Here is a 25,254-nt window from a genome sequence, read left to right as displayed (position 1 = left end):
AGCAGAGAAATGATCCGATTATTTAGGGGCACAAGGTCGGCTCTGCGGACGCGGACGCTGCCTGAGGAGTCGCTTGCTGGAGCGGCAGAAGGTGGAAAAGGCAGGAGAGAAGGTGCAGGAGAGCACTGGAGCCGGATGTCCCGGAGCCCTGGGCACGGGTTTGGGGTGAGGTCCCTCCTGGCCCCGCGTGGCAGTCAGACAGACAACACCCAGCAGCTGAACGTCAGTAACCGTTTAATTCATTTTAGTGTCACAGTCCAACATACAGCCAGAATTGCGCCTGGCCAAAAAACGTAACAAGTGGCATTTTATACAGAAAAAAAAAAATCATCCTTTATTCCCTCGCGATGTAAACCCCAAATAGCTGATGTATGCACACAGATGGGCCCAATCTGATAAATACCCAAGAGCCAGGGGACAAAACCTTTACACCGAAAGCAGAAAAATGCCGACTTGCTCTGTAACAGTGGAACTCCAAACCCCAGACCTGGAGCATCCTTCAAAGGCTGAAACTAAAAATTCATTTTTCCATTTATTTCCTCTTATCTCCAGAATGAAACAGGGGAAGCCCTCGGGGAAATACGCACGACGATAACTTGAACATCGTCTTCAGCTATTCATAATTCAGTTAGAGAGTCACCCACAGACAGAGCAAAGCAAAGTTAATCTAAAATAAATTATTTATCCCTCCACGGCAATAATAAATCTCTGCACACCCATGTTCCCTCCTCCCCGCTATCGCATTTGGTAACGCGTGAACCACCCCGCACAGGCACCTCGAGACAATCTGTCCTTGGGGAAGGGCTGTTCCTAATCCCGACGTGCTTTCAACCACCGTTCCTTCTTTTATCACCAGAGATGAAATCAGAGGAGGAAACAAACGAAGCAGCAGCGGACTTGGGAAGATTTGGAAAACTGGAGTGACAAGGAACTGCTGTCCCTCCCCACGAGTGTTGTCAGTGCTGCTCTGCGACGGACACCACCGCTGCGGCTCTCTGCAGCTCTGCACCCGCACGCCGCAGCCCGGGGACCCCTGAAAATACATCCTCAGGAGCTGGCGTTAGCATGCCTGGCAGTGCACGCCGTGCTGCAGCGGCAGAAAACCTCACCAGGAGAGGGAAGGGGCACAGCCGGGACCCCTGTGAACACACAGCCCCGCTGTGCCCAAGAGGGGACGATGCTGAAGCACAGACAGACACAGCGTGAGCCCAGGCCCTGCCTCACTCGGGGATTTCTCATCTCACCTCCTCCCTCCCCGGTCCCAGTGAAGCTCCAGGTTTGGGTGGGCAGAGCTCATTTTCCTGGAGCGTGTCTGATCCCCCCTTCCCAGCCATGCAGCAGTGAGTGCTGTAATCCCCAGTGAGCGCAGCCCCTCATAAACACAGTCCTAAGGCCCAGAGTGGACATGCTGGGGAGTACGACCCTCCCAAGAAGGCACCTGACAGGGCGATAGCTCCTCACCTGCCACACTGGTACAGGACTTTTTTCCTGCACATACAAGCGAAGCTTGAGTTAAAATAAAGCAGGCACGACTGGTCGATCTGCCCCCTAACCCATAGGGGATTCAATCGTTCACGGTCAGGCATATGCCTTCTAAGTTCCCCAGAAAGGGTACAGAGGGGTTTGGGAAGAAACCCAGTGCTGCTAATGATGAGGCAATGCCTCCCTGCACCGAGACTCCTCGGGAAGCTCACACCGGGCAGGGCACAGACGTCCACCGACCCCAACTCTGCTCCGCACTGGCTTCGTGGCTGAGTTATCCGAAATATTTCACCTCTGGTTCTCCTCCTCTCTGCACTGGTGCAAGCTGAAGCTCAGAGGAGGAGGAGAGGAAGGCCCTTAAAGTCTGAGGCTGCTTTAAGCATCCCGCTCTTGGAAGAGGCCCAAGCTCCTCGTTAAAGCCAACACTTCCAGCATCTCTTCTTGCAGGGCAGTGAAGGTGCCAAAGGGGCACACCCCTGCTGGCACGAGAACGAGGGGCTGGGGCTGTCTGACACTCGCTCCATGAACGGCCCGTTGTGGAGAGAGGGCGAGATGTGGGACGGGAACTCCCATCGGGGACAGCGGGCGAGCCCAGCACACACGAGAGAAACAAGCAGCAGCTGGACATGGGCTCTGCAGATGTCTAGTTCAGCCTTTAAGCTGTAACAGCGACTGAGGCTGCCAGCTTGTTGGCAGGAGGTTTGCCAAGGTGCAGAAGGCATTAATTCAGCCCTTTCCTCCTGTTCTGAAAAGGATTTGCCTCGCTGTTTGACTGGCGGTTTATGCATGCCTGTCCTGGGAGCAGGGGAGAAATCTACTTTGGGGTTTTCTCCTGGGCACCTCATTAATTCAGTGGAGCTTCAGATGTCTGGATCCCAGCTGCTAAAGGGCTGGGGTTTTGGGTGGTGGTGATGGTTTGGGGTTGGTGCCCTCCCCACTAAATAATGAAACAGAGGAACAGCTCTGCAATAGGGAGTGAGCAGTAACGTCAAACCCTCAGGCAAAATCCTCAGTGCTGCAGCAGGAGCTCAGCCAGGCTAAAGGTGGGGACACCAAGTGAATCACAGCCACATATTCTCTGAATCCACCTAAACCCGTTTTTACAGCTGCTGACTTCCAGGTACCTCTTATTTTCTCCACCACGTGGACCCAGCCATGTCCTGGGTTTCATTCCTGCTAAGCTGTCAGGGCGAACACCTTGGTCTGGAGGAGATGCAGTGCCACGGCATACGATAGGTAAGAGATCACAGGGCATGGAAGTGATGGGACACAGATTTTTCAGCAGCATATTGTAAATCATAAGTCTGATGAGCTTTGCTCCCAGTCACTGCAGCTAGTCCTGAGCACCAGTTTCCTTCTGCTCACTTAGAGTCTTTTTTTGATGAGTTTCTCCAGTTTCCGTATCCGAGAGGACTCCTGCTCGGGCGTAGGAGCGCTCAGCGAGAGGGAGCTGGCGCTCTCGGTTCCGGAGGGGGGAGCCGGCAGGCGCTGGCGGAAGAGGTCCAGCATGCTGCTTTGCTCGCTCCTCTTCAGGCCCTGCGGGAGCAAAAGAGCAGTGAAGCCGTTAGACTTCATCGACCTGGGAGTGGGCACGCAGGAGAATAGCTGCAGGAGAGCCCGTTTCAAACCTCAACCTTTTGTTCACCCACTGAGAGCTGTATGCAGACCTCTGGGTGGTCCAGAGACAACTGAGCTCAGCCCCAGGAGCCAGAGCAGCTACGAGCATGCTAAATGAACTGAAAAGCTATTCTTCAGTAGCAGCTCTCCACACTTCCAGAGTACGGAGGGTACACTTGCCTTAAGAGTGCTTTCCCCACTCCCAAACCCTGATATGTTTCTACTGGAAAAAGTCACCAACAGCCTCAACGCAGCGCTTGTGGATGAGCAGAAACGCTGTGGGACTGGTTCTAACCTTCATGTCTAGTATCTTCTGGAAAGTGTCTGTGCTGCAGTCAGCGAGGAGCTTGATGTAATTGTCGACAAACACAACTGGGGGCTCGTGCGGAGCCATAACCACCTGCCAAGACAAAAAAAAGAAGAGATCAGACAAATTCTGTGAGTTAAAGCCAGTGCTCAGTCAACTCAGGCACACGAGTGACGGCAGGACTGGCTTCTCTTAAAATAAAATGCTTAAAGAACATGAAAGAGGCTGTATGTGCTGCTGGTAAGTGAGAGGTGAAGGCGAGTGAAGAGCAGTAAAGGAGCAGCGAGGAACACGGGGTCTCTTCCCGCACAGTCAGTGGTGCTCAGACTGAAGGGGCTGCAGGGGTGTGTATCACGTTTCAGAGAGCAGCAGGACTTGGTCTGTACGCCTGTGGGCTGGCAGGCACTGGCGTGTTGGCAAAGCTCAGGATTTTATCTTGTCGCATGGGGAAGACTAGCGGGGGAGTTGCCTGGGGGAGAGAGGCAGTGTTGTGGTGGTGGGAGCACTCAGAAAGTCCCCAGCAGATCAGGCAGCCTGGACACAGCCCAGACCCTCACGTCAGCTGTGCATCCCTCTCACTCCCTCCTGCCCGGAGCAGAATGTGGCGACACTCTCCAGTCACCCGCTCCGTCCCCAGGCCAGCGGGGGTCAGAGCAATCTGCTTTGCCATCCTCCTGCTTCTGACATACAACCTGCTGGGTCAGCGCTGCCACACGAACCCGCTCTGTCCTTTGGGTGCAGCTCCTCTCCTACGCTCCTCGGGAGAGACTGGGATGCAGCGTGTGAACCCCCCGCTGGTGCCTGCCCCGGAGCTCACACCCTCTTAGTCCCAGCAACGGTCAAGGCAGGAAAAAAAATTAAAATAGCCTTGAAGCTGGAAAGATGATTACTCATTGTTGTATTTCCCTTACATAAGCAGTGAGCTCCACAGAGAACACATCTTTTGATAAGGCTGGGCAGCAAAACCACCTTTCTGGGGAAGCGAGTGTGAATGTGTGCCTGCACACAGGGCAGGAACAGCACGGGACCAGACTCTTCCCTGTCTCTGCAAACATTTCCATATGTTTCCACTGACCCAGCTCACCCCACACTGTATTCTGTCACCGAGACATTTCTTCCTTTCCCTGCACTTCAGACCAATGAAACATCATAGCCATGTACACACTTATAAATCCTTAATTTACAGCCCTTGTAAAAATCTTCTGCCAAGATGAAAAGCTGGAACTTCAGACAGTGCAGCCAGAGGAGAAAGGAAACAGCTCTGTGGGACGTGAGCACCCTGACGCCCTCCTCCTCTCTTGCATCTGCGCTTTGTAGCTGAATGAATTTGTTTGTGCCATCTACAGCCTCAATAACACCAAATTAGCTGCACCAGTATAAGCGTGGGCACGCTGCTGTACGGCGGTATTGCTGTGCGCAACAGGGGCATCGCTTCTGAACCACCTCGGCACTAGGTAGGAGAAACACTGAGGAGTGTATTGGCCTGTGCTTCTGATGGGGTGAAACAGTTCTTAGGGAAAAGACTCTTTGATGTAGAATTTGGAAACAGCAGAGAGAGTCTGAGCACTGATAAAAAGAGATAACCCGCAAGGCAAACAGAACGGGCAGAGATGCCCAGCCAGCTCTGGCTCCTGCAAGGAAACCTTCCCACAGCAATAGTGCTGGTCCAGCAGGAGCGGGCACTTCCACGAGCCTTTCTTTCTCTCCCAAACCCAAGAGACGGGTGCTGACACCAGCCCCACACGCTGTGTGTGGGTTACACAGGCTCAGGGTGATCGACTCAGTCACTACGATTAACAAACCTGCCCCAGCCCAACCGCTCGGCCCCATCGCCCACCCATTACCCGGGCATTACTGTGTCCAGCAGCTCTGGGAGCACCAAACGCCATAAGTGCATCGCTGTTTAATTACCAGCTACACCGACACCCAGCCCTTACCTGGGGCCAGCAGAAGCGCTTCACGCAGCAGCAGGGCAGGCACGGGCTGTCTGACAGAGCGGCCACGCTGCCGCTGCGCAGCCCACGGACCAGCAGCCCTGCAGCCCGCGCTCCCCACCTGAGGCACTTCCATCTCAATCCCCACGAAGCCAATGGGATGTTAAGGGCAGACAAATGAACTCCATTACTTTTCAGATGCACATATAAGCTCCAAGGAAAGATCTGTTTCTGTATGCGACAGGCACCGATCTCCCCTGCTCCTCTGGTAGCAGCAGCAGGGTATTTTTCTTCAGGTCATTTACAAGAAAATTTAGACTTGCTTTAACGTATCTCCTAACACCTCAATCACCTTACTCCAAAAGCATGGAATTGCAGAACTAATTTCTGAATTCAGAACGCAAACTCAGCCGTGACATTCCCTCGGGCATGGCAGCAAAGCCATGCTGAGCAGCAGGCAAGCACGGAGAGCTCGGGCTCCACACCTCCTCCTTGCCTTGGCTGCGGTCTACAGGGGGCCCTGGCTGGCAGCTGCCTGTCCTGCCTGACCCCAGGTCCCGCTATTCACTCACAAGAACATCTTCACAGCATCGTTGGTGAGCAGGGGACAATCCCATCGCCCAGGAGGGTACAACTGCACAGCTCCTGTGGCTTCTCCTGGGATCAAACCCAACTTCTTACCCCAGCACCAGCAGGGAAGGGGAGATTGCTTTGCTTGTTACTTTTTATGAAGACAACACACTGCTTTTGGGTCATTTTCCAGGCACCAGGTCTGGAAAATGAAAAAGGGCTCTGGTGAATACAGTAACCCAGACATGTTTGCACTGGCTGTTACACTAGACAGTAAACAGGTGACTCAAGCACGGCTTGGCTCCCCTGCGTGATGGAATCTGCACAAAGGCCTGGAGTAACCTGAACTGGAGGGTTTGCCCTGCGGCAGGCACTTATGGATGCTCGCTCTGATTTTCACAAGCTCCTGAGGGAATGTGGTGCCCCAGCTCTCCTAATAAGCAGAACCTGAGCGCTCGGTTACCTTGAAAAATGAGGATGAAAACTCAAAATGCGATGTTAAAAGAGTGTGGGGGCAAAACCAAGGGGAATAAGCCAGTTCTGTCGAACAGCTGGCAGCACATCCGGACGAGCTCGCGTACGTTCACGTGCAAATGCAGATTGCTGCGTTCAAAGGAAGGGCCCCCTGGAATTTGCTTGCTCCGATTCCCAGCCCAGCAGTCTGGCTGGCAGGTTATCAAAAGTCTTGAGTTACCTTCAGGATCATTTCAGCCCGAGTCATGCCTTTCACCACTATCTTTGTGTAGCTGGCAGGAGCCTTCCTCACCACTTGGGACCCAATGGAGGGCAGATCCAGGAGAACCATCTTCAGAGAGTGAGTGTCCAGCAGCAGCTGCAATAGTTAATCGCACCCTGTTATTCAGGTCCCTTTTACCAAGCTCCACTAGCTGCTATAATCCAACATCCTTCAAAGTTTAACACTTCCCATGTTGGGAAACTGGTACTTGGACTGCAGGAACAGGAGGGATTGACCCACGTAATGACAATTCAAGGAGACACGATCTCCCAGGGCTACGTACAGCACTGTTGGTGGATTTTAACAGCCCTGCTCTGCTCACTGGAAAAGACTGACGGCAGCTCAACGCCTGGCACATAAGGCAGGGATTTCCAGTCCTCTTCCCCATGACACTATAAAGTGAAACAACCTCGATTACCTGTAGCTGTATCATTATTTAGATACTGAGGTCAAATGAATTAACACCGTGCTTCCTCCCGCACCCACCCACCCAGTGTGTCAGGTTTTCTGCATTCACTCAACCACTTGATTTTTTTTTTGCTTTCAAAAGAAAACTGCAACACAACCCAGCTACACTGAGAACTGCTCAACATCCTCTGCTCCCCGATACACTGAAACACGCAGTTCACACACAAAGGCCTGAGCCGAGGAGGAGGGGCGGTGGGTCCCGCCGGTTCCAATCTGGACCCCGTTATCATCGCTGTGTGCTGCCTGTTTCACGGTTTGCACGAGATGAAGTGATGCCATCAATCTTGTCCTGGCAAAGCCAGGAAACCACAGCACAAACACGCAGCTCTGTGCGCCCCAGGGCTGCTGGAGCCCGATGTCAGCTCAGGCTGTCGTAGCTGGATTCCTGCATGTCTACGAGGGATCCCGTGGATGGAAGATTTTTCCACGGTTCGGGAATTCACGTCTTTCCCACATAAACTCTCTCACGTCTAGTATGAGTTCTGCGTGCTCTGCAGCCTTTCCCACAGGTGCAGCGCTCGCAGGCTCTGTCCCCTTGTCCCCCCGTTATCCCTTCCAGGTCCCTGGCATCACTAACTCACTGCCAAAGCTTGCCAAGATGGAGAACCGCTGTTAAGTCAGAGAGACAAACACAGAAAGCGAAACCCCACAGGCCTCGTTCCCCGCACCGAACACCTCCGTAAACACCACCCTAGTGTCCAGATTTCAAACGTGACTATTAGCAACCAGTAGGAAAAGCTGTGTTTAGGATGGGGAAGCATATTCCACAGCAACATTTGCACCAGGGGAGAGAAACCAGCATGGGAACAGGCCGGTGGGTGACCAGGAGGGTGTTCAAAAGATGGTAAGGCAATTGAGGACCTACACGCTGCAGAGACAGAGGGGATCAGCATCTGAAGACCTCCGTACACCCAGCCCCAGGAAGGTCTGCCCTACTTATAATGAGATATATTCACTGTGAATCAGGCTAATAAAAACTTTCCCAGTCTGCTTTGAAGAACCAAATTGGGCCTGTTATTCCAATACAGTAATATTAAAACCTTTTAACATTAGACACAAGCCCACTGCTGGCAACCGGTTAATCACTTTAGATGCTTATTTAAAAAGACTTCATTTAATCACTCTCAGGTTATTGCTCATTGCACAAGACGAGCCGGAACCGCGCTTCCCTCGTTTGCTTTCCATTAAGAAAGAGGAAGGTTTTGATGTAAAGCTCCTGCTTCATTTTGCAGACACACACTGCTCAGAACTCATCTTTGATGCCTAAAACCGAAGCAGCTTTTAAGACACCGATTTGAAGTTCACAGCAGTCCCATTAGGGATGATTCTGGTTTTTTTTTTTTTTTTAATCAGCTGTATGTGCAGGGGACAGCTGAAAGCCTGCCTCATCCAGACCTCATCCTCACAGAGTAGCGGGGTCCCAGCCCGCAGGCAGGGGCGGGAGATGGAGGGTCACAGCCCTGCACCCATGGTCTCAAGGTAATAAATACCCTGTGCTGCCCACCCACGTGCCACTTGGGGATGGGGCTCCTGTCAAGGGGCAGCGTTTCGACAGAAATGGGTACGTTAATTCAAGTGGCAATAATTGAACGTCCTTCCTTCCCTGAGATTGTGTCTCACCGTCTTGCGGTACCTACAGCTCTCAAAGCACAACATGGAGGCAGGTTCCTGGGAGAAACTTGGGAAGATGCCCAGAACCCCTCGCCCAGGACAGGTTCATCTGTGGCAGGATCACTATAAACCTGCTTCCCACAGTGTATTCCTGTTGCCAGAGCTGTACCAGGGTTCAGGACACGTAACTCTGCCCCTCTTTAACAAAAACTGCCTTGACTTCTCGAACCCCAAAGCGATGGAATATTACAGCCAATGCAATTACTTCTTCTTACCTGTTCTGCGCCCACCATGCTAATAGGTTTGCACTTGAAGAGATGGTTAATGAACTTGGGAATGAAGGAGCTGCAGAGAACAGAAAATGACAGAATTACATGTGAGTATTTGGAGTCGGTACAGTCTTCTGTGGTAACAAAGCATGCAGAAACAAACCCGGATGGCTCTCCACAAAGACACTCTAAGTGCCTGGTTCTCAAGCTCGCTCCAGCCACACTGAGTGTATTAAATAACAAACTAACAATCCCTAGGTACAATTCTTTTGCTTTAATCCATACTGACCTCTAAGTGAATTGAGAAGTCGCACACATGTAGATAAATTGCTACAAACTATATATGAAGTATTACAGTACAAGGTCAAGAACAAGCAAACAAACCATTGTACATAATAAAAACGGCAACACGCCAGGATCAGTGTAGCTATTCATGGAGTGGAAGTATTTTGATTGTATCCAGAACCTACATTTTACTGCATACTAGTAATTCCATAACATGCATATTACACAGTGAACTTGAGGTCCAGCCAAGGCTGGAGGTCTGCTGGGCCCTGGACATTCGCACAGAGAAAGCTTCTGGCCAACACAATCAAGACAAGAAAAAGTTTTGTGAAAAGGAAAACACCATTATGCTGTTTTACTAACGTGGACTTCAGACTCAGAAAAGTGACCACTACCTGAAAGCTCACTACCTGAAGGGAGGCTGTAGTGGAGTGTGAGTCGGCCTCTTCTTCCAGGCAACTAGCGATAGGACAAGAGGACACAGCCTCAAGCTTCACCAGGGGAGGTTCAGGTTGGACATTAGGAAGCATTTCTTCTCAGCAAGGGTCATTAGACATTGGAAGGGGCTGCCCAGGGAGGTGGTGGACTCACCATCTCTGGAGATGTTTAAGAAAAGACTGCCATGGTCTAGTTGACATGGTGGTGTCAGGGCAATGGTTGGACTCAATAATCCCAGAGGTCTCTTCCAACCTCATTGATTCTGTGACCAAGTTCCGTACACTCAACCGCAGAGAATGTGGCAAAGATGGAAGCCCAATATTCACCACCTTGGACAATGTACTCCAAGGCGTCAACATCGGTCTTAGCTTCTTGCTTCTTGATTTTAGGCTTTGTGGTAGTTTCATTCTTCAGTGGAGCACCACACACTCCCTTCTCGCAGAAGCGTGGGCTGAGCACCTGCAAGGCAAGCTCCTGCCCCACCTACCCTACCAAGCTGCAGCACCAGGAAAACTCAGGGGCTGAATGCGAGGAGAGGGGACAATGTGAGCAACACTAACTCCATCTGTCAGAACCACACCGCTCGTGCTCTTGTCTTCCTTTTGCTGCCTTGTTTTTAATGTACTCTGCGTCTTCCACAGGGCCTGCTTTGGCTGAACGCCTACAAAGCTCACGTTTCCAGGACCTTTTCCATGACCTGGTGACAGGTCTTAGACTTTAATGGCTCTGTCCTAAGTTCATATAAGTCGGTCTGTTTTCTGTCCTTTTAAATGAGGCGCCGTTTATAGGGATGATCTAAATTGAGCGTGGCTTCCCCCTTGCATCTGTCAAGCTATTTGTTTCCTTCCCACGAAGCAAGGAGCATGGACAGCATCTTGTTTGTCCTGACACCTGTTTTCCAAGCCAGGACATTTATTTTTCGCCCTTTCTCATGGAAGAATGACAAAAGCGTAACTCAGGCACAGAGCATGCCAAGCTGCTGAGCATACTGAAAGAAATGGTTCAAGGAAGAGTCCTTCCAAGTGAAGGGTCCTTCCTTTCCCCTTCCCTCAGACACAGCCACGACCTCTCTCAGTGAATCAGCTTTTCCTGGAGAGGGGTCAAGGAGAACAATGTTAAACTACTGTTGAGAACCAGCTACTGTGCTGCCGCAAACAGCTTTGAATTTGGCCACTAGAAAAACAACCTTGGCAACAAAATATAAATAAGAGGAGGAAAACAAGCCCTGTCTCCTCTTGCACAAAAGCATTACAGCAGAGATGTAACTTATCTGTTTTATAAGTCCATTTTCAGGTGTATAACTGATTCCCAGAGGGCAACCAGACAGTGCCAAGCACAGCTGGAGCTCAGGTGATCCTATAAAACGATCAATCGGTAGCAGCTCTGGATGCAGCAGCTTGCTACAAGCAGAAGAGCACAAGAGATTAGTTGTACCTTTGATCTTGCATGTAGGTCCAACTCTCCCACCCTCTGTAAGGTCAGGCGTGGAGCTAATGCTCGTGTTGTGTATGAGAAACAGGGTGAGCCTTTCCTTCTGCAGGGTGGCAGGCCGGCAGCCAAAGGGCCCTTTCCCCTCTCTTTTTTTTAATCTCCTTTTCTATATAACCACATGCTCTCCCATTGACAGCATTCTGTCTTGCATGAAACAATTCCCAGGCCCCTCGGATGGCCACCCACAATCAATGCAGAAGGGTAAAGCGACCTTCCATCCCCACATGCCTGATATTTCACGCTGCCTTATTGGAAACAGCTTCTCGACTCCAGCAGGACAGACAAGACAAACCGTAAGATCCAAGGGCTGCTCTGGTATTTTTTTCTTTTTTTTTTTTTTTTTTTTGGACTAGCAGAGACCATCAAGAGCAGTTGCACTGAACTGAAAATTCACTTGAGTCTCTTGCCTAGGCTGGACTCAGTGCTTGGCTCTCAGCATGCAGCAGGCCATCCTGAGGCGAATAATACGTGCGTATCCAACGGCCATGCTGCGCACGTGGTTTTGTACTCTAATGCCTTTACTCCCTGTGCATCCACAGAGCTAGAATGGATGCCAGAATTCATTTACAGTTTCGCCTATAAAACCGAATCCAGCAAACCCTCCATAGAAGCAGACAAGCCCCCAGTGTAATAATAAAGCAGCGCAAGACAGATTAGGAACCTAAAGCACAGAAACCAACAGCATCTGAGAGGCTCCCATCCAAGAGGAGTGGCTCTGCCAAAGCCTGTGCTTTCCTAAACCCCTGCACTGATGATGCATCAAACACAGTGCCTCGCTAGGCAAGGCAGACAGAGATGCAACCGCAGCCTGTCTGACAGGAGATGAGCTACTACAGGACATCATTCGAAGCATCCCGGTGTCACTGAGTCACTGCAGCGGAGCAAGGTTTTGCTTTATGCCACCCTCCGAGGCGGGGACCAGCCCTTGCAGGCTGGCCCACGCTTAGCCCAGCCCGCTGCTTCGAAACCTCCAAAAGCCTCCTCATCACGACCTTCTTCCCCCTAACTCCTTCCACTAAAAGCAGGATGCAAAGGCCAGAACAACTGGGAGGATGTCTGCTGCAGTCACCCACCTCGCCAGGCTCTGACCCGCTTTTCTGGCGAGGGGGAGAGCTGTTTGTTTTTCCTGTCTCTCGGTTCTAATCTCTTCCTCATTGAGGTCAGGTCACAGACTTCCCAAACACATCCCGGCGTAGCAGCCACGGCTTCACCGCTGCGGTTTTTGATTTCAAAAGGATCAGGACCGAGGTGCAGTGAGAACAGAGCCCCTCACCCCGCCTGCGAGTGCCTCCTGGGAAGCTGGCTGCTTCTCGCTGTTTCAAGGGAGCGAGGGCTGCATATTGGTCAAAACAAAGCAAAAATGACAAATGAGGTTAGAGGATTGATGCCGTTTCTGATGGCCATTTTTCTTCTTCCAGACTTGGCTCAGATCCCTCAGTTTTAAATTCAGTGACTTTAGATGCCTTCTCCCCTGTGGTCCCGTAACTCAACACTAGCGCTTTACACAACCCATTAGAGCTGAGAAGTGGCTGGCAGTTCAAAAAGGTGCAGGCATTAACACACGGAGAAGCACAACGCCTGTTAAAAGGATTTTCAGTGTTGTGGAGCACACAAAAAGCCAGGTATTTATATTGGGCAGACCAGTATATTCCATAAGAATTCAGAGCTTCAAAAATACAAATGTTTGTATGCATTAAAATGCCATAGGCATTTTAAGTAGGTCAGTCCACCCTTACCACTGGGTTAGTTCTCCCTAAAACCAAGTTGTACAGAAGGAGTAAATATGATCCGGCAAAAACAATCTTCAGGAACCAAATTTCACTTCTACACCTACTCCACGGCGCAGTGAATTCAGGACTGTGTCTTAATTTTAACGTGCTGTAGATCAGGGCTGTAGTTTTATTAAAAAGGTTTTGAAGCAGAGCAGTAGTTTTGCAGGTTTCTGTGCTCTTCTATGGAACAAGCTGTGAGGGAGGCGCTCAGCTTAGACGTGAACTTTCCTCAAATGTGAGAGCTGGGTATGTTATCCGGAGTTTACTTGGTATGTGCTTAGCAATAAAGTTAAAAGGGAGGCAACTAAGCTGAGGTATTAAGAGTGTGCTGTGAACAGCTGAGTAAATGGGGTTTTTTTATTTATCACCACGTTAGCGATATAAAATCCAAGTGTAACCACATAGAAGGCTTAAGTGCAATAAGTTTTCACTGAGACAGCATTTCAAACAGTGATTATGGGCAACGTCATAATATGATTTATCAGTAACTGCTCCTTAAGGCAAACTAATGAGTACTGTGAGATAGAAAGCGGGGACGAAACTCTCAGACCAGCCTCCCTGCTACGAAAGCTAACGGTTCTCAGGAGAGCCTGCTGCATCCTCCCCTGCTGAAGCAGGAGCTGAAGCTCCAGTCTCAAACCCACACAGTAACTGCCAGGCCATACAGTTTATTTTAGGACGATTAGCTTATTACAGATGAATGAAACGTTAAGGTATTTTAGAGGGACACATGATATGGATGGTACCGCTCCCAAGCCTACCAGCATAGTCACGTGCAACCCCAAAAGCAGCAGCTACAACTCGCCAAGTCCTCCCATGGCTTTTTCTTGGGGCACTGGCATGCAAAGCTCAGCTGGCCACAGGCAAGCAGGGAAGAGTTCAAAGTATCTTCCTAAAGAACTGAATTTTGGTTTTAGACATATAGCTTCAAAGTCTGGATGTCCAAGAGATGTTGGAGAGCTGCACCCTGAATCCAGAGGCAAGGGGAATTTCTGCCTCACCTTCCAGTTCTTTCATGCTGCCCAACATTAAGTGACTTGCCAGGAAGACACTCGTAATATCCCCCAGAATCTGAATGTATATTTCCCCTCCCTTACTGAACTATTTTTGCACAGAAAAGTAGCTTTTAGACTGCGAAGGCAGAATATACTCACCACACACGCCCTCCCCTACAGTGCTACAGCTATTATAGAAGTTATTTCGAAGCAAATGAGGCACCAAATTTCTCTGTACCTGGAAGCAACGCAGCCTCTTACCACTGGAAGGAAAGCAGGTTCCCATAGTAAGAGTCGTGTCTACATTCAGGTGTTCAAAGCCTTTTTTAGATATCCAACCCCAAACCTTTGGTACTTGGCAAACAGCAGGCAGTGATCACCACAATGCTTCATGGGTTGGTTCAGGCACACACGGAGGAGCCAATCAATACAAATACCTGAGAAAATCTGCCTCAGCAGCAAGCTTGAGGCAAGAAATTCAAGTGTCTTTTAACCCTGCCAGCACCTGCTGGTGTTTGCTGCCCTACCCCACCTCCCTCTGTGCTCTCCTTGCATGGAGAGGGTCTTCACCCAGACTCTAAGAGCCACGGATGCTGCATGCTGGAAAGCAAATGGATTATCATGTACAAACCAGTGAGAACCAGACCCCGACAAACTCCGTGCCATGCTTGTAACTTACTTTGCAAATTTGATACAGAACTGAGTGAAATACTTTCTTGTGGAGGCCAGGTTGTCACGGATGATGGGGACGTTCTGTTTAATGTGGAGAATCACTGAGGTGACATAAGGACTCTGGTCACCAACGTGTTCCACGTTCTGCCACTGCATCTGCACAAAGGGGAAAAAACAACCAAGACGACTGTTTAATTCATTAAGATTCAAGCAATAGGTAAGGAAAATTGTACAAACTTCCTGCCAAAAGATCTCTGAGGAATCATCAAGAGACTGCCTCTGCAATTCACCACAAGGTCAAGTTCATCGTCACTATACTGACGAGGCAAAACCCTTCCACAACAAGACACAAAGAAAACCCAGAACGGCCCTTTTTGCACCAGAGCAGAGAGAGATTGTGACTGGTAACCCACACAAACGGGGATGACTAGGATTAAAAAGGCCTTTGAAGCACGCCAGACTGCCTTAATATTTAACAGTTTCCAGTTTGCCGGGATGAAGTGCCCATATAAATCCTGATTACAGGCATTTGAGAAAATATCTGCAAGCTTGCAAAGTCTGGATTCCTGTGCGGCAGCCAAGACTTTAATACTGGTGAGACTGATGACAGATAGATGGAAGAGGTAGAAATAGCCTTAAAGCCCAAAGCACTCTGCACCAGCACAGCTCACCCTGAAAACACTTCTGGTGTACGAGCTGGGATGCCAACTTCAGCTCAGCCCAAACACGTGTAAAAAAACACAAAACAAGAAGAGTTGCTCAACCTCCCATTTTGTTTTCATTTACCATCAGCAGAAATGCAACAGAATAGCCCCTGTGAGCCAGATGTGTGACTCCCTTGACTTTCTCCGAGCCTTATTTGCAGTACACAGAGAGGACACAGTGTAAGTCATGAGAAAAAAAAAAAAAAGAGGTAGGTGGGTAAGGCCTGGCCAAGCATCTGTGTATATAAAAGTCTCGCTGAGGAACACGAGCATCCAGAAAAGTGCTCTTAGCTCTGCTACTGTTCAGAGACTCTGCAATGTGCTCCAACTGTTTGGAGATGCGGTTCCTCACGCTGGAGATGAAACAGGAGGAAAATGGGTATGAAATCAGGATAGGAAACTGGGCCCCATGCAGAAGATGAGCTTTTTATTTTCAAGGGGTGTTTGTCGTCAAACTTGTTTTCTCAAGTTCTGAATTTTGCATGCAAAGTTTTTTACTCCTGGTTTTAATTTAATTATGGCCACTTTGTCTCCTGCAACCCAGCCGGTTCAATTCCACCCAAACAACATGCAGCCCCAGTGACTTAGTGCGCAAGGAAAGCCAAATTCTTTGCAAAACCACAGTGTCTGAGAGAGTCTACACGTGTCCTACCAAAGCTGTCCTTACTTAAACCAACCAAACCAACCCCCAGCCTGCTCATCTCACATCACCCGGGTAGCTAGAAGGGATCTCTGTCTCATCACCCGCTCCACAGGTTTCATTCCACCTTACTTTCACTCAGAAGGTTGCTCAAGAGACAACTGTTTTTCTACTCCTCACGGTACTCATCATATCCAAAGAACATACTTTGTGCCTGTCTCGCTGATGGACTCACACACTCCCAGCGCTGGCCCTTCTCGACAGACAGCGATCCCCAACGAACAGACCATCCCCACAGAGCAGGAACGGCCACAAAGTGGGAAGGAACCGCTGGGTTGAATTATTGCAACAACAAAACAGTAGCTTTTGCGTTTTGTTGCTCTTCATTCCAAAAGCAATACTTCACAACCAAACCTTTAAAGCACGAACAGTAAAAATAGCCCTTTGTGTGTGTGTGTACGTGGGTGTGTTTCAGCTGAAACAAACCCCAGTAGCTGCAGTGAAAGACATAGTACACACACTGAAAAGTCATCAAAAGAAATACGAGCCCAACTCTTCTGGTAAAGCTTTGTTCCCGTCATTTTAAATTTATTCCTCTTTTTCCCTCGTCCTATGTTTTTCTTGGGATATCCACATAGTTTACATGCACAAGCTGAAAATGAGCCCAAAGAACAGGAGCAGCAAGAACTGGTGCTACCTTCAGAGCTGGTTTTTACAACAGAAACCCCAGGACCCTCAAGATTTCAGGGTGTTTTCTTAAAAGGGGAGGAGAAGAGAGAAACCCTGAGCAAAACTGGGGTGCTTTGGCACATCACAAGTGCTGCACTGCCTTCAGGGCATAGCGGGGGCTCAAGAGTGCTCCTGGGTCTGCCTGGCTGGGGGGGCCCATGTCCCCACGTGTCCCTTGAGAGCTGGGAGTGGGGTGACAGGGCCAAACCGGGAGCCACCAGGTCCCTCCTCCATGTCCAGCACTGACATGGGTCTCTAGGAAAAGGGGTCGCTTCGTCATTTAACGGGGGATGGATCAGTCTCCAAGTCTCCCCATGCTCAGCAGCATCCCACTGCCGGCTTATTGGTACGGGCTCCAGACTGGGCACGGGGAGCACCCGTAACCGCCGGGCCAGCACCTTCTCCCTTGACCTTGTGTTGCTCATGCAGGAAGAGGTGGGAGGGGAGAGGGAAGCCAGCGGGTTCTGCGGGCAGCAGATACTGCTGCCTTTGAAACTGCCTCCTTTGTCTTCTGACACGATTTGGGTTTGCACTGTTGCGTGCTGCACCTTGATGGAGGGCTAAAAAGCACTCCTGCTGGCTCTTAATTAGCAGCTGGCAGCTCTGATTGCTCTGCTCTTGGGGCTCTCCTTGTACTTGTAGGAGAGATTATTAGAGCCCTGTGTTTAAGCGCTTGCTGCTGTCCGCTCGGTCGTAAGGAAGTGGGAAATTGCAGCTGCACCAAAAGGTTTTCGCAAAATATAAAAAAACAGCAAGCGGTCGACACGAGTCACTAAAATGTCCCCCAGCCCCACTTACAAGCACAGTTTTACATATAAATCAATGCTTAACTCAGCAAATAAATCAAACCTTATCCAGTGCAATCCATAAACTTAATGGGGGCAAAAATATCCCACGCAGATTAGCAGTTCCCTCGTCCTAACAATTAAAAATAAAGCACACCAGGCAACTCAAGCGCCTGCTACAGATCGGTACCACACATCCACAGCACTTTGTTATCCAGAATACGACAACAGTGGTTTAGGGCAAATTCCTCTCCCACCCCACATCCCAGCTCCCCGTCCTACAGCCGTGTTTACTCATTCTACACCTGCTGTAAAGTCTGCGTAAAGATTATCACCTACAAATGTTGTAATATGGGGCCTCCTCATCATTTACCATTTCTTCCAGAACACACAAGGTAAAGAATCAGGGAAACTAAGCACCATTCCCAGCTGAAAGCAATACTCACAATGCCATTTTCTGTGTTAAATCTCTCAAAGTGGCCCACAGCCAAAGTGGATTTAGAGGTTAAAGTATTCCTTAATTTACGTCTATAGTTACTGAACATTTTTGTGAAGAAAAAAAAAAGTCAGACTCCAGCAAAGGACTGGGAATGTTGAATCTTGGAGGACACCACGGTGAAGTAAAAGAAAAGAAGCTAAACAAAGGAAGAGCCCTAATGGAGTAGGGGTCTTGAGACAGACATGCCTTCCCAGTGCAGGAAAACTGGAATGGATCAGGCACACAGTCTTTATTCCTTTAATAAAGACTGAAATTTTACACATCCAAATAATAACTCTGCATTTAAATAATTATATGCATTTCTTATTCAACTGTCAGGGTAATAACGCAGCCCTGAAGGAAAGGGAGGAGGAGGGTGAAGGAAAAAAAGTCTTGCACCAAATCCAGGTCTAGTAAAAATCCCATAAAAGAAACTCTGTCTGATGCAAATAGTGGAATGTGTGCACAAGCGACAAGTATTTATTTAGCTAATTTCATAACACTTAGCTTGTTTATAGATCAGTCCCATCACATGTGCTGCATTTTACCAGGGTTCCAAAGACAAAAATAAATGGCCTACCAGCTGCTGCCTTCTCAAGGTTGTGGTTTACTTGGGTACAAGCAGCCAGAGCTGAGCGAGTCAAATACTACTACGCTATGTAGGCTCAGGAGGAGACCTAAGGGACTGTCATGGCACACACACAACGCCTCAAGTGCTGAGCCCTTCCTAACCGTGTTATTTTACTGGGGAAAAAAAAAAAATCCTCTTTTCATTTGGAACATGTACAAGTTCTACTACCAGCTGCATTCCACTTCAAATATTAGCTGGGGGTGGTGGGGCTGGTTACAGCTGGAATACATCATAAAGCAGAAAGCTATTAAAATTCATGGCAGCGAGACAGTATGTTGATTCTACAAAAATGGAGCTCTATGTTTAATATTTCTAATTAAAAAAAAAAATAGTTCAATCCACTTTTGTTGTCTTCACCTCTGTCTAAAGCAGTCTGGGTTTTCACAATACTTTGGCAAGAAAACACAGCTCTCTGCATTTCAAATGTATAAAAGCCAGCAGAGTAACTGCAACAAAATCCTTAGGCACTAATATGGGCCTCTAGGAACGGCTCCATGTGTCCTTGAGAGGATCACAGAAGCAACAGGGCTCAACCTCAATTCCCTATTACCCTTTGAGTGCCTCCATTTAACAGCCACAAACAAGCAGGCCAGTAAAACTCCTCGTCAAAGAACACAAAGAGGACAGCAAACGAGAAGGTGTGTTTGAAATTTCAGGCTAACAAAAGTTTTCCCAATTTTCAAGGCTCTCGCTGGCATCAGGAGTGGAAAGAGAAAGCCCTGTGTACTTAGAGAAAGTATTTCATTGTCCGTGTGTTTTAATGTGCTGCGGAAGACTGAAAGCTCTAATCTGAATAATAAAAGGCTTTGGAGAGAAGGATGTATTTATAAATACAGCAACTGCTGCTCTAAGAAGCAAGAAGAAATCAATATATGGCAAAGTCTCAGGGCAGCATAAAAGGACATGTCAACAGTGAACTCAAGCAATCAAAGCAAACAAGCACTCCACGTGGACCTTAAGGCCACCTCTTCCCAAAACAAATCCATCCCCTACCTTGCTCATAGCGGTCAGGGCAGGGTCACAGGCTGCATCCAGGTCCTGCACTAACAGCTGTATGCTGTTGGAGATCACACTGCAAAAAAATCAAGCATGAGTTTTACAACAGTACTCAGCAACACGGTGCCAGAACTGCGGAAGGAGGAAAATCATCTACTAGCTGACAGCAGCATCGTGCTGTGAATACACAAGGATCAGACCTGTACCCAAAAGCAGCCGGTAAGTTCTGTGTGCTGTACGCTGGGGAGCTGCCCAAGGGGCTTTAGGGTAGAGAGGACACTTTTCATTGTTGGCCTTTCTCTGTTTTGACACTTTGAAGGGGCTGGAGATCCAAGGTGGGGTAACCCCCTGCCCATGCATCAGGAAGGGGAGAAACCCCCGAATACTGAGCCCAGACTGGGATTCGGCTCCAAATGTAATCCAGTCTGCATAAAACTAACATATTTTATCATCTCTCCACTTATCCACAGTCAATATTCTACCACTCACAGAAACTTGCAAAAAGGATTTTAAAAAAGGACATCTGTGAGTTCTGAGCGTGTCTCCCACTTGAGAGGATCAAGGCAGATGTCTTATTTACACTATGTCTAGGACTGCTGCCATCCATTGTTTGAGCTTCTCAGAGACATATACCAGAGTAAAGGACACATTAGTCAAACACATTTCCCTCCCTCCCCTGTTTTTTTTTTTAAACAGCATGATATCGCTTAGAGATGTACTTGATGCCACCATGTTACGATGTGCATAAAGGTGCAACTGATCCTAAAACAACAGCCAAGAAACACCGTTTGCAGCAACTCGGACCACCCTCAAGCGCACATAACCCAGCACTCGCATTACAGACACCCTCTGCTAGAAGCAATAAGGGACTGTGTTTCGCTAAGTTCAGTTTTTAAGAACAGTGTAAACTTTAAATCTGCCACAGATGCCTGTTTACAACTTTGGGATTACATATAGAATCACAGACTGGTTTGGGCTGGAAGGGACCTTAAAGCCCATCCAGTTCCAACCCCCCTGCCACGGGCAGGGACACCTCCCACCAGACCAGGTTGCTCCAAGCCCCATCCAGCCTGGCCTTGAACACTGCCAGGGAGGGGGCAGCCACAGCTTCTCTGGGCAACTTGGGCCAGTGTCTCACCATCCTCCCAGGAAAGAATTTCTTCCTAATATCTCATCTCAATCTCCCCTCTCTCAGTTTAAAACCGTTCCCCCTTGTCCTGTCACTACTTGTCCTTGTAAAAAGCCCCTCTCCCACTTTCCTGTAGGCCCCCTTCAGATACTGGAAGGTGCTAGAAGGTCTCCCCGGAGCCTTCTCTTCTCCAGACTGAAGAACCCCAACTCTCTCAGCCTGTCTTCATAGCAGAGGAGCTCCAGCCCTCTGAGCATCTTCGTGGCCTCCTCTGGACTCACTCCAACAGCTCCATGTCCTTCTGTTGGGGGCCCCAGAGCTGGACGCAGCACTGCATGGGGGGTCTCACGAGAGCAGAGTAAAGGGGCAGAATCCCCTCCCTCGACCTGCTGGCCACGCTGCTGGGGACGCAGCCCAGGACACGGTTGGCTTGCATTAGGATAAAAAAAGCCTGTGACCATTTCTGCTGGTGCCTCTGCTTCTGCTGGGCTCTACAGGATTTACTCCCTTGGGGGATTTCACCAGCTCCAGCAATGCCAAGGGAGCCGGACTGAAATAACTGTCTCTTGGGCACAGCTGACTGCTGCAGGGCGCCTGCTGTCAGTGACTTGCAGGAAAGAGTTGTGGTTTAGCACCAAAATGAAACACAGCTCGCTTGGTGGAAGGAAAGGGACTTCATCACTAGTCTCCACACATCAGGAGTCTGTCTGAACCTGGGTCACCAAGTACAGGTTCTCACCTGAAAACCACAAGATTGCAGATAGGGAGAGAAACCTATTTGTCTACACTTCAAAATAAACACACCTGCTGTAGAGGGGTGCAGCAAGAAGGGTGCTACAAACACAAAGCATCATGACACACCAAGAGGATTTGGATCCTGGTTCTGCTAGAACCCACTTCAAACCTTTGCCCCAGGCAGCACATCACTACTTCAGTGGCATTAATGAATCCCCACACAATCCCTGACAGACACACAGCAGCTGACAGACAGGGAAGCTGAGGCCATAAACGAGCAGCACGGTTCTAACAGAGAGCCCAGTAAGCTCAACACTTCAGGTCTTCAAGAGGTCTCTGAACGCTGCCCGTAATCTCACAACGGATCAACAGGGCAGAGGGGTGGGAATCATGGATTTCTGGATTTACATGAAAATAATTTTCCTTCTGGTTGAGCTTCGAGAAGAGCTCATTATCTTTCCTGTACTTCCTAAAGAAAATGCTTAGCCAACCCAGGGGTAAAACCCCCCAGTCGATCGCTTTATACACTTGCTGGTGGTTCTGCACTCTCCTTTCTGAAAAGGAAGAAACACATTCCAGGGTGTGTAAGCAGCAGTGTTTTATCACTTTCTTTATGACCACGCTTAACAAGACATCAAATCCCAGAAGAAACAACTTGTTTGACGTTGAATGAGCAAACGCCAGAGTGAGGTTTACAGCTATGACTTACACTGACAGAAGACTGGACAAAGCACTATACTGGAACAGATTGAAAGTCAATTAAAGAGCCTTTGTTACAAGATACATCAAGCCTGTCAGGTTTAACTTTAAAGCTGTCCGAAACAGCAACCGTGAACTATACATTTAAACAATTTCCAAAACACATCATATTGGCTGCCTACGACCAACCACCTCGTGAGCCACTGTGGAAACTGAGCAGAGACTCAAGGTAGCTGGCTCCTGCCAGACAGGTCACGAGAAAATGCACAACTCACCCTTGACTTGTCCATGTGAAGAAAATCCCACCATATGGCATATTTTATTTCTACTCCCCAGCTACCTCGCTTGCTTTGGCTTAGTGGACACAGCAACCCCAGCTTTGGGTCAGGGATTCCCTCTTAAAAAGGTCTGAGAAATATCTAAAGGGAAGGGAGTCTCTGCAGCCTGGAATGGAGCCTGAGACCATGTGAAATACCTGGATGGAAATGCAGTGGGATCCTGCCCACTGGAGCAAGAGAGGAGGAATCACAGGAAGGAAGTCTTCTGAAAAAATCTTACTGCTATCTGGGCTGAACCTTCGTTTTAGGGAGGAGGAGAGCTAGTGACAGGGATTATTTTCACAGCTTTGCCAATTTTTTCTTGTGATGTGAGGCAAAACAATTATTTTTTTGCTTTGATTTCCTTCTCTCAAAAAATACTCAACCTGTTTGTCAGTGGTGGAGAGGATGTTAGAGGGGAGTATTTTTAGCATCATTACGTGAAAAGTTATTTTAATGAATGATAATCTTCTCTCAATTATAATCCCAAATATAAGATTGCCTCAGTCTTTTATGTCATTTGAAATGGGGTTTGATCATACTGACAAGGCTGCTGATTAACAGTGGGAAGTTAAAGCAGGAAGGAATGTACCGAAATAGCTTCCTTTCTTGAAATGTAACAGCCACCTCACAGAGCTGCCAAGATGCAAACAACGTTTCAAATGGAAACTCACTATTTCCTTTCCCCTTTCCAGTGCTCTTGTTCCTTTGGCCAGGACGGTGGAGAACAACTCTATCTGAAGTCTGTACCTACTGCTGCTCTTGGGACTAGCCAAAGCATGACCACCCCTTCACCAGGGAAATGCCTACGCCTAGGCTGCATATCTGGGTGGGTCTTACGACACTGGGAGCTTGGGTTTGTATTACTCCAGCACCATCTGGCTGACAAACTAGGACGTTTGATATATTCTGGGAGGATGCATCTGCTGGACATACATGCTGAAAGTGTCCATCTCTCCCGTCAGGTTGATTCTCTCCACCAGACTTGCATCCACTTTTTCTTTGAGTTTCTCTTCCAACTGTCAGGAAACAAAAGAAGCAACAGAAAGATCAGGTTTCTTACTTGAACTGACCATTCTTGAAAATTTATGTCCTGGAAAAGTCAGCTTCTTAAAACCTAATCTGTGCCCAGACTATATCCAAAACTCAGCCAGTGAACAATGGAAATCTCTCCTTGTTGGACACCCGAGACATACTGATCTGCCAGGATGGCCTGTGGTGGCACTGGGTCCTCAAAGAAGTAACGTCCAAGGCCGTATATGCAACTCTAGTATGACATGCTAATGTTCTAGCTTAACACTGTGGCACCTGCCCTGCTAATAACGATGTTTTCCAACACTCTGTGCCCAAACTGCAGAGGAGGATTGCCAGTTCCAGTGGTGGAGAGGCCTTGGTACGGCCAAACATCACAGCTCATCTACTAACCTATGGCATTTTGAAAGCACCTGAATGTAAGCACTGTGGCTGCAAAGCATATCAGCATAAATAGCTTCTTTTCTTACTCCACTTTGCCCCTATATTTCATGCAAGCATTTTCCCAAACCTATTTTAAATTACTGTTTTTCTTGGTTTTATAAAAGGGAGACAATGAACCATGAGAAGAGTCTTTTTTTTTTTAAAAAAAAAAAAAAAATTGGTTCCCAATCCAAAACAAATTCTGTACCAAGTATAAAAGGAGAGCATCCAAAACTGATGCTGCAAAGCAGGATTACAAGCAAACGACTTTTCTCTGGCAGAAACAGCAAAATCAATACTTTTCTTTCTATGAAATACAGATTTAATAATGTAGAGCTCAATAATCAACAGGACGCTATGTGGAGCAGACACTACTATGGATATTTTAGTACTTCTGACTCCTCCAGACTCCACAGCAGCCCACCCCTGAAGAGGGAGCAGCATAGCATCTCATGACAGAAGAGGGGCTGCTGCTGGGTGCCATCTCCAAGGCGCTGGGGAGGAAAGCTCACCTGCTGGGTGGTCGCCAAGCAATACTCTGCAGTACTAAGGATGCTGCAAATGAGGCAGAGCTCTTCTAAAGTAAACTTAGCCACTTCAGAGCCTTCCTTTTCTTTCAGCAAGCTAGTGATGGTGAGCCCACCACTGCTGCTAGTTGTCCTAGAAAAAAAAAAAAAGACAAAACCTATAAGGCTTTCACGTGTACAGACACACCCATTGCAAACTTACTACTAGATTTCAATGCCATAAAAAGCTCTTATGACCACAAAGTCCAATGCCCTGCGCATCACAGGTCAGTGTCATTCTGCACCAAACCCACACCTGCTATTTTGGTTAAGGAATATCTTTTAGAAAGACAAACAGAACTTGGTACCAAGTCTTCAGGGAAAGGACAATTCACCCATTCACAACACGGTACATTAGGATGCCAGTGGAATATAGCTTTCCCCAGCTAACTTCACCTTCACTGCCAGTTACTCAAAATCTAATTAAAGATTACAGAAAAATCTCAGTAACTATCAGGCAGCTTGTCATATTTATCTTCTCAGTATTAAACAGATGTCAACATGCATTTGAAACCTTGGTAACCTGTTTTAAAAACTGATGATATCAACACAGTAAATTATAGAAGATGCAGCTTCTTTCCACCGTCTTCCAGTGAGTAACGGCTGTGTATCAACACAGAAAGACTCAGAATAGTTTAAAGTCAGGAAATTCCCTACCTCTCAACTCTTTATAATCCAAATCCATTAAAAAAATAGGACAGTGATATTTATCTTGGACAGCACAAATGGAGCACACAAAAAAA

The 25,254-nt window shown here is 48.3% G+C and overlaps 1 protein-coding gene across 2 annotated transcripts in view; it reads right to left on the bottom strand.

The window, feature by feature from the left end:
* Window positions 1-217: 217 nt before the first annotated feature.
* Window positions 218-25,254, bottom strand: part of VPS53 (VPS53 subunit of GARP complex) — a 65,713-nt gene continuing 40,676 nt past the window's right edge. For both annotated transcript variants that reach the window (XM_068415720.1, XM_068415721.1), the window contains exons 15-22: window positions 24,458-24,605; window positions 23,427-23,509; window positions 19,608-19,686; window positions 14,655-14,803; window positions 9,001-9,070; window positions 6,605-6,742; window positions 3,395-3,499; window positions 218-3,018 (exon numbers count right to left, since the gene is read on the bottom strand). In XM_068415720.1, coding sequence (XP_068271821.1) covers window positions 2,848-3,018; window positions 3,395-3,499; window positions 6,605-6,742; window positions 9,001-9,070; window positions 14,655-14,803; window positions 19,608-19,686; window positions 23,427-23,509; window positions 24,458-24,605 — 943 coding nt within the window. In that variant the 3' untranslated portion in view covers window positions 218-2,847. The remainder of the gene's footprint in view (window positions 3,019-3,394; window positions 3,500-6,604; window positions 6,743-9,000; window positions 9,071-14,654; window positions 14,804-19,607; window positions 19,687-23,426; window positions 23,510-24,457; window positions 24,606-25,254) is intronic.

This window comes from Nyctibius grandis, chromosome 18 (assembly GCF_013368605.1).
Source record: "Nyctibius grandis isolate bNycGra1 chromosome 18, bNycGra1.pri, whole genome shotgun sequence".
Taxonomy (NCBI): Eukaryota; Metazoa; Chordata; class Aves; order Nyctibiiformes; family Nyctibiidae; genus Nyctibius; species Nyctibius grandis.
Note: the sequence above shows the minus strand (reverse complement) of the source record. Positions and strands in the feature narration are given on the sequence as shown.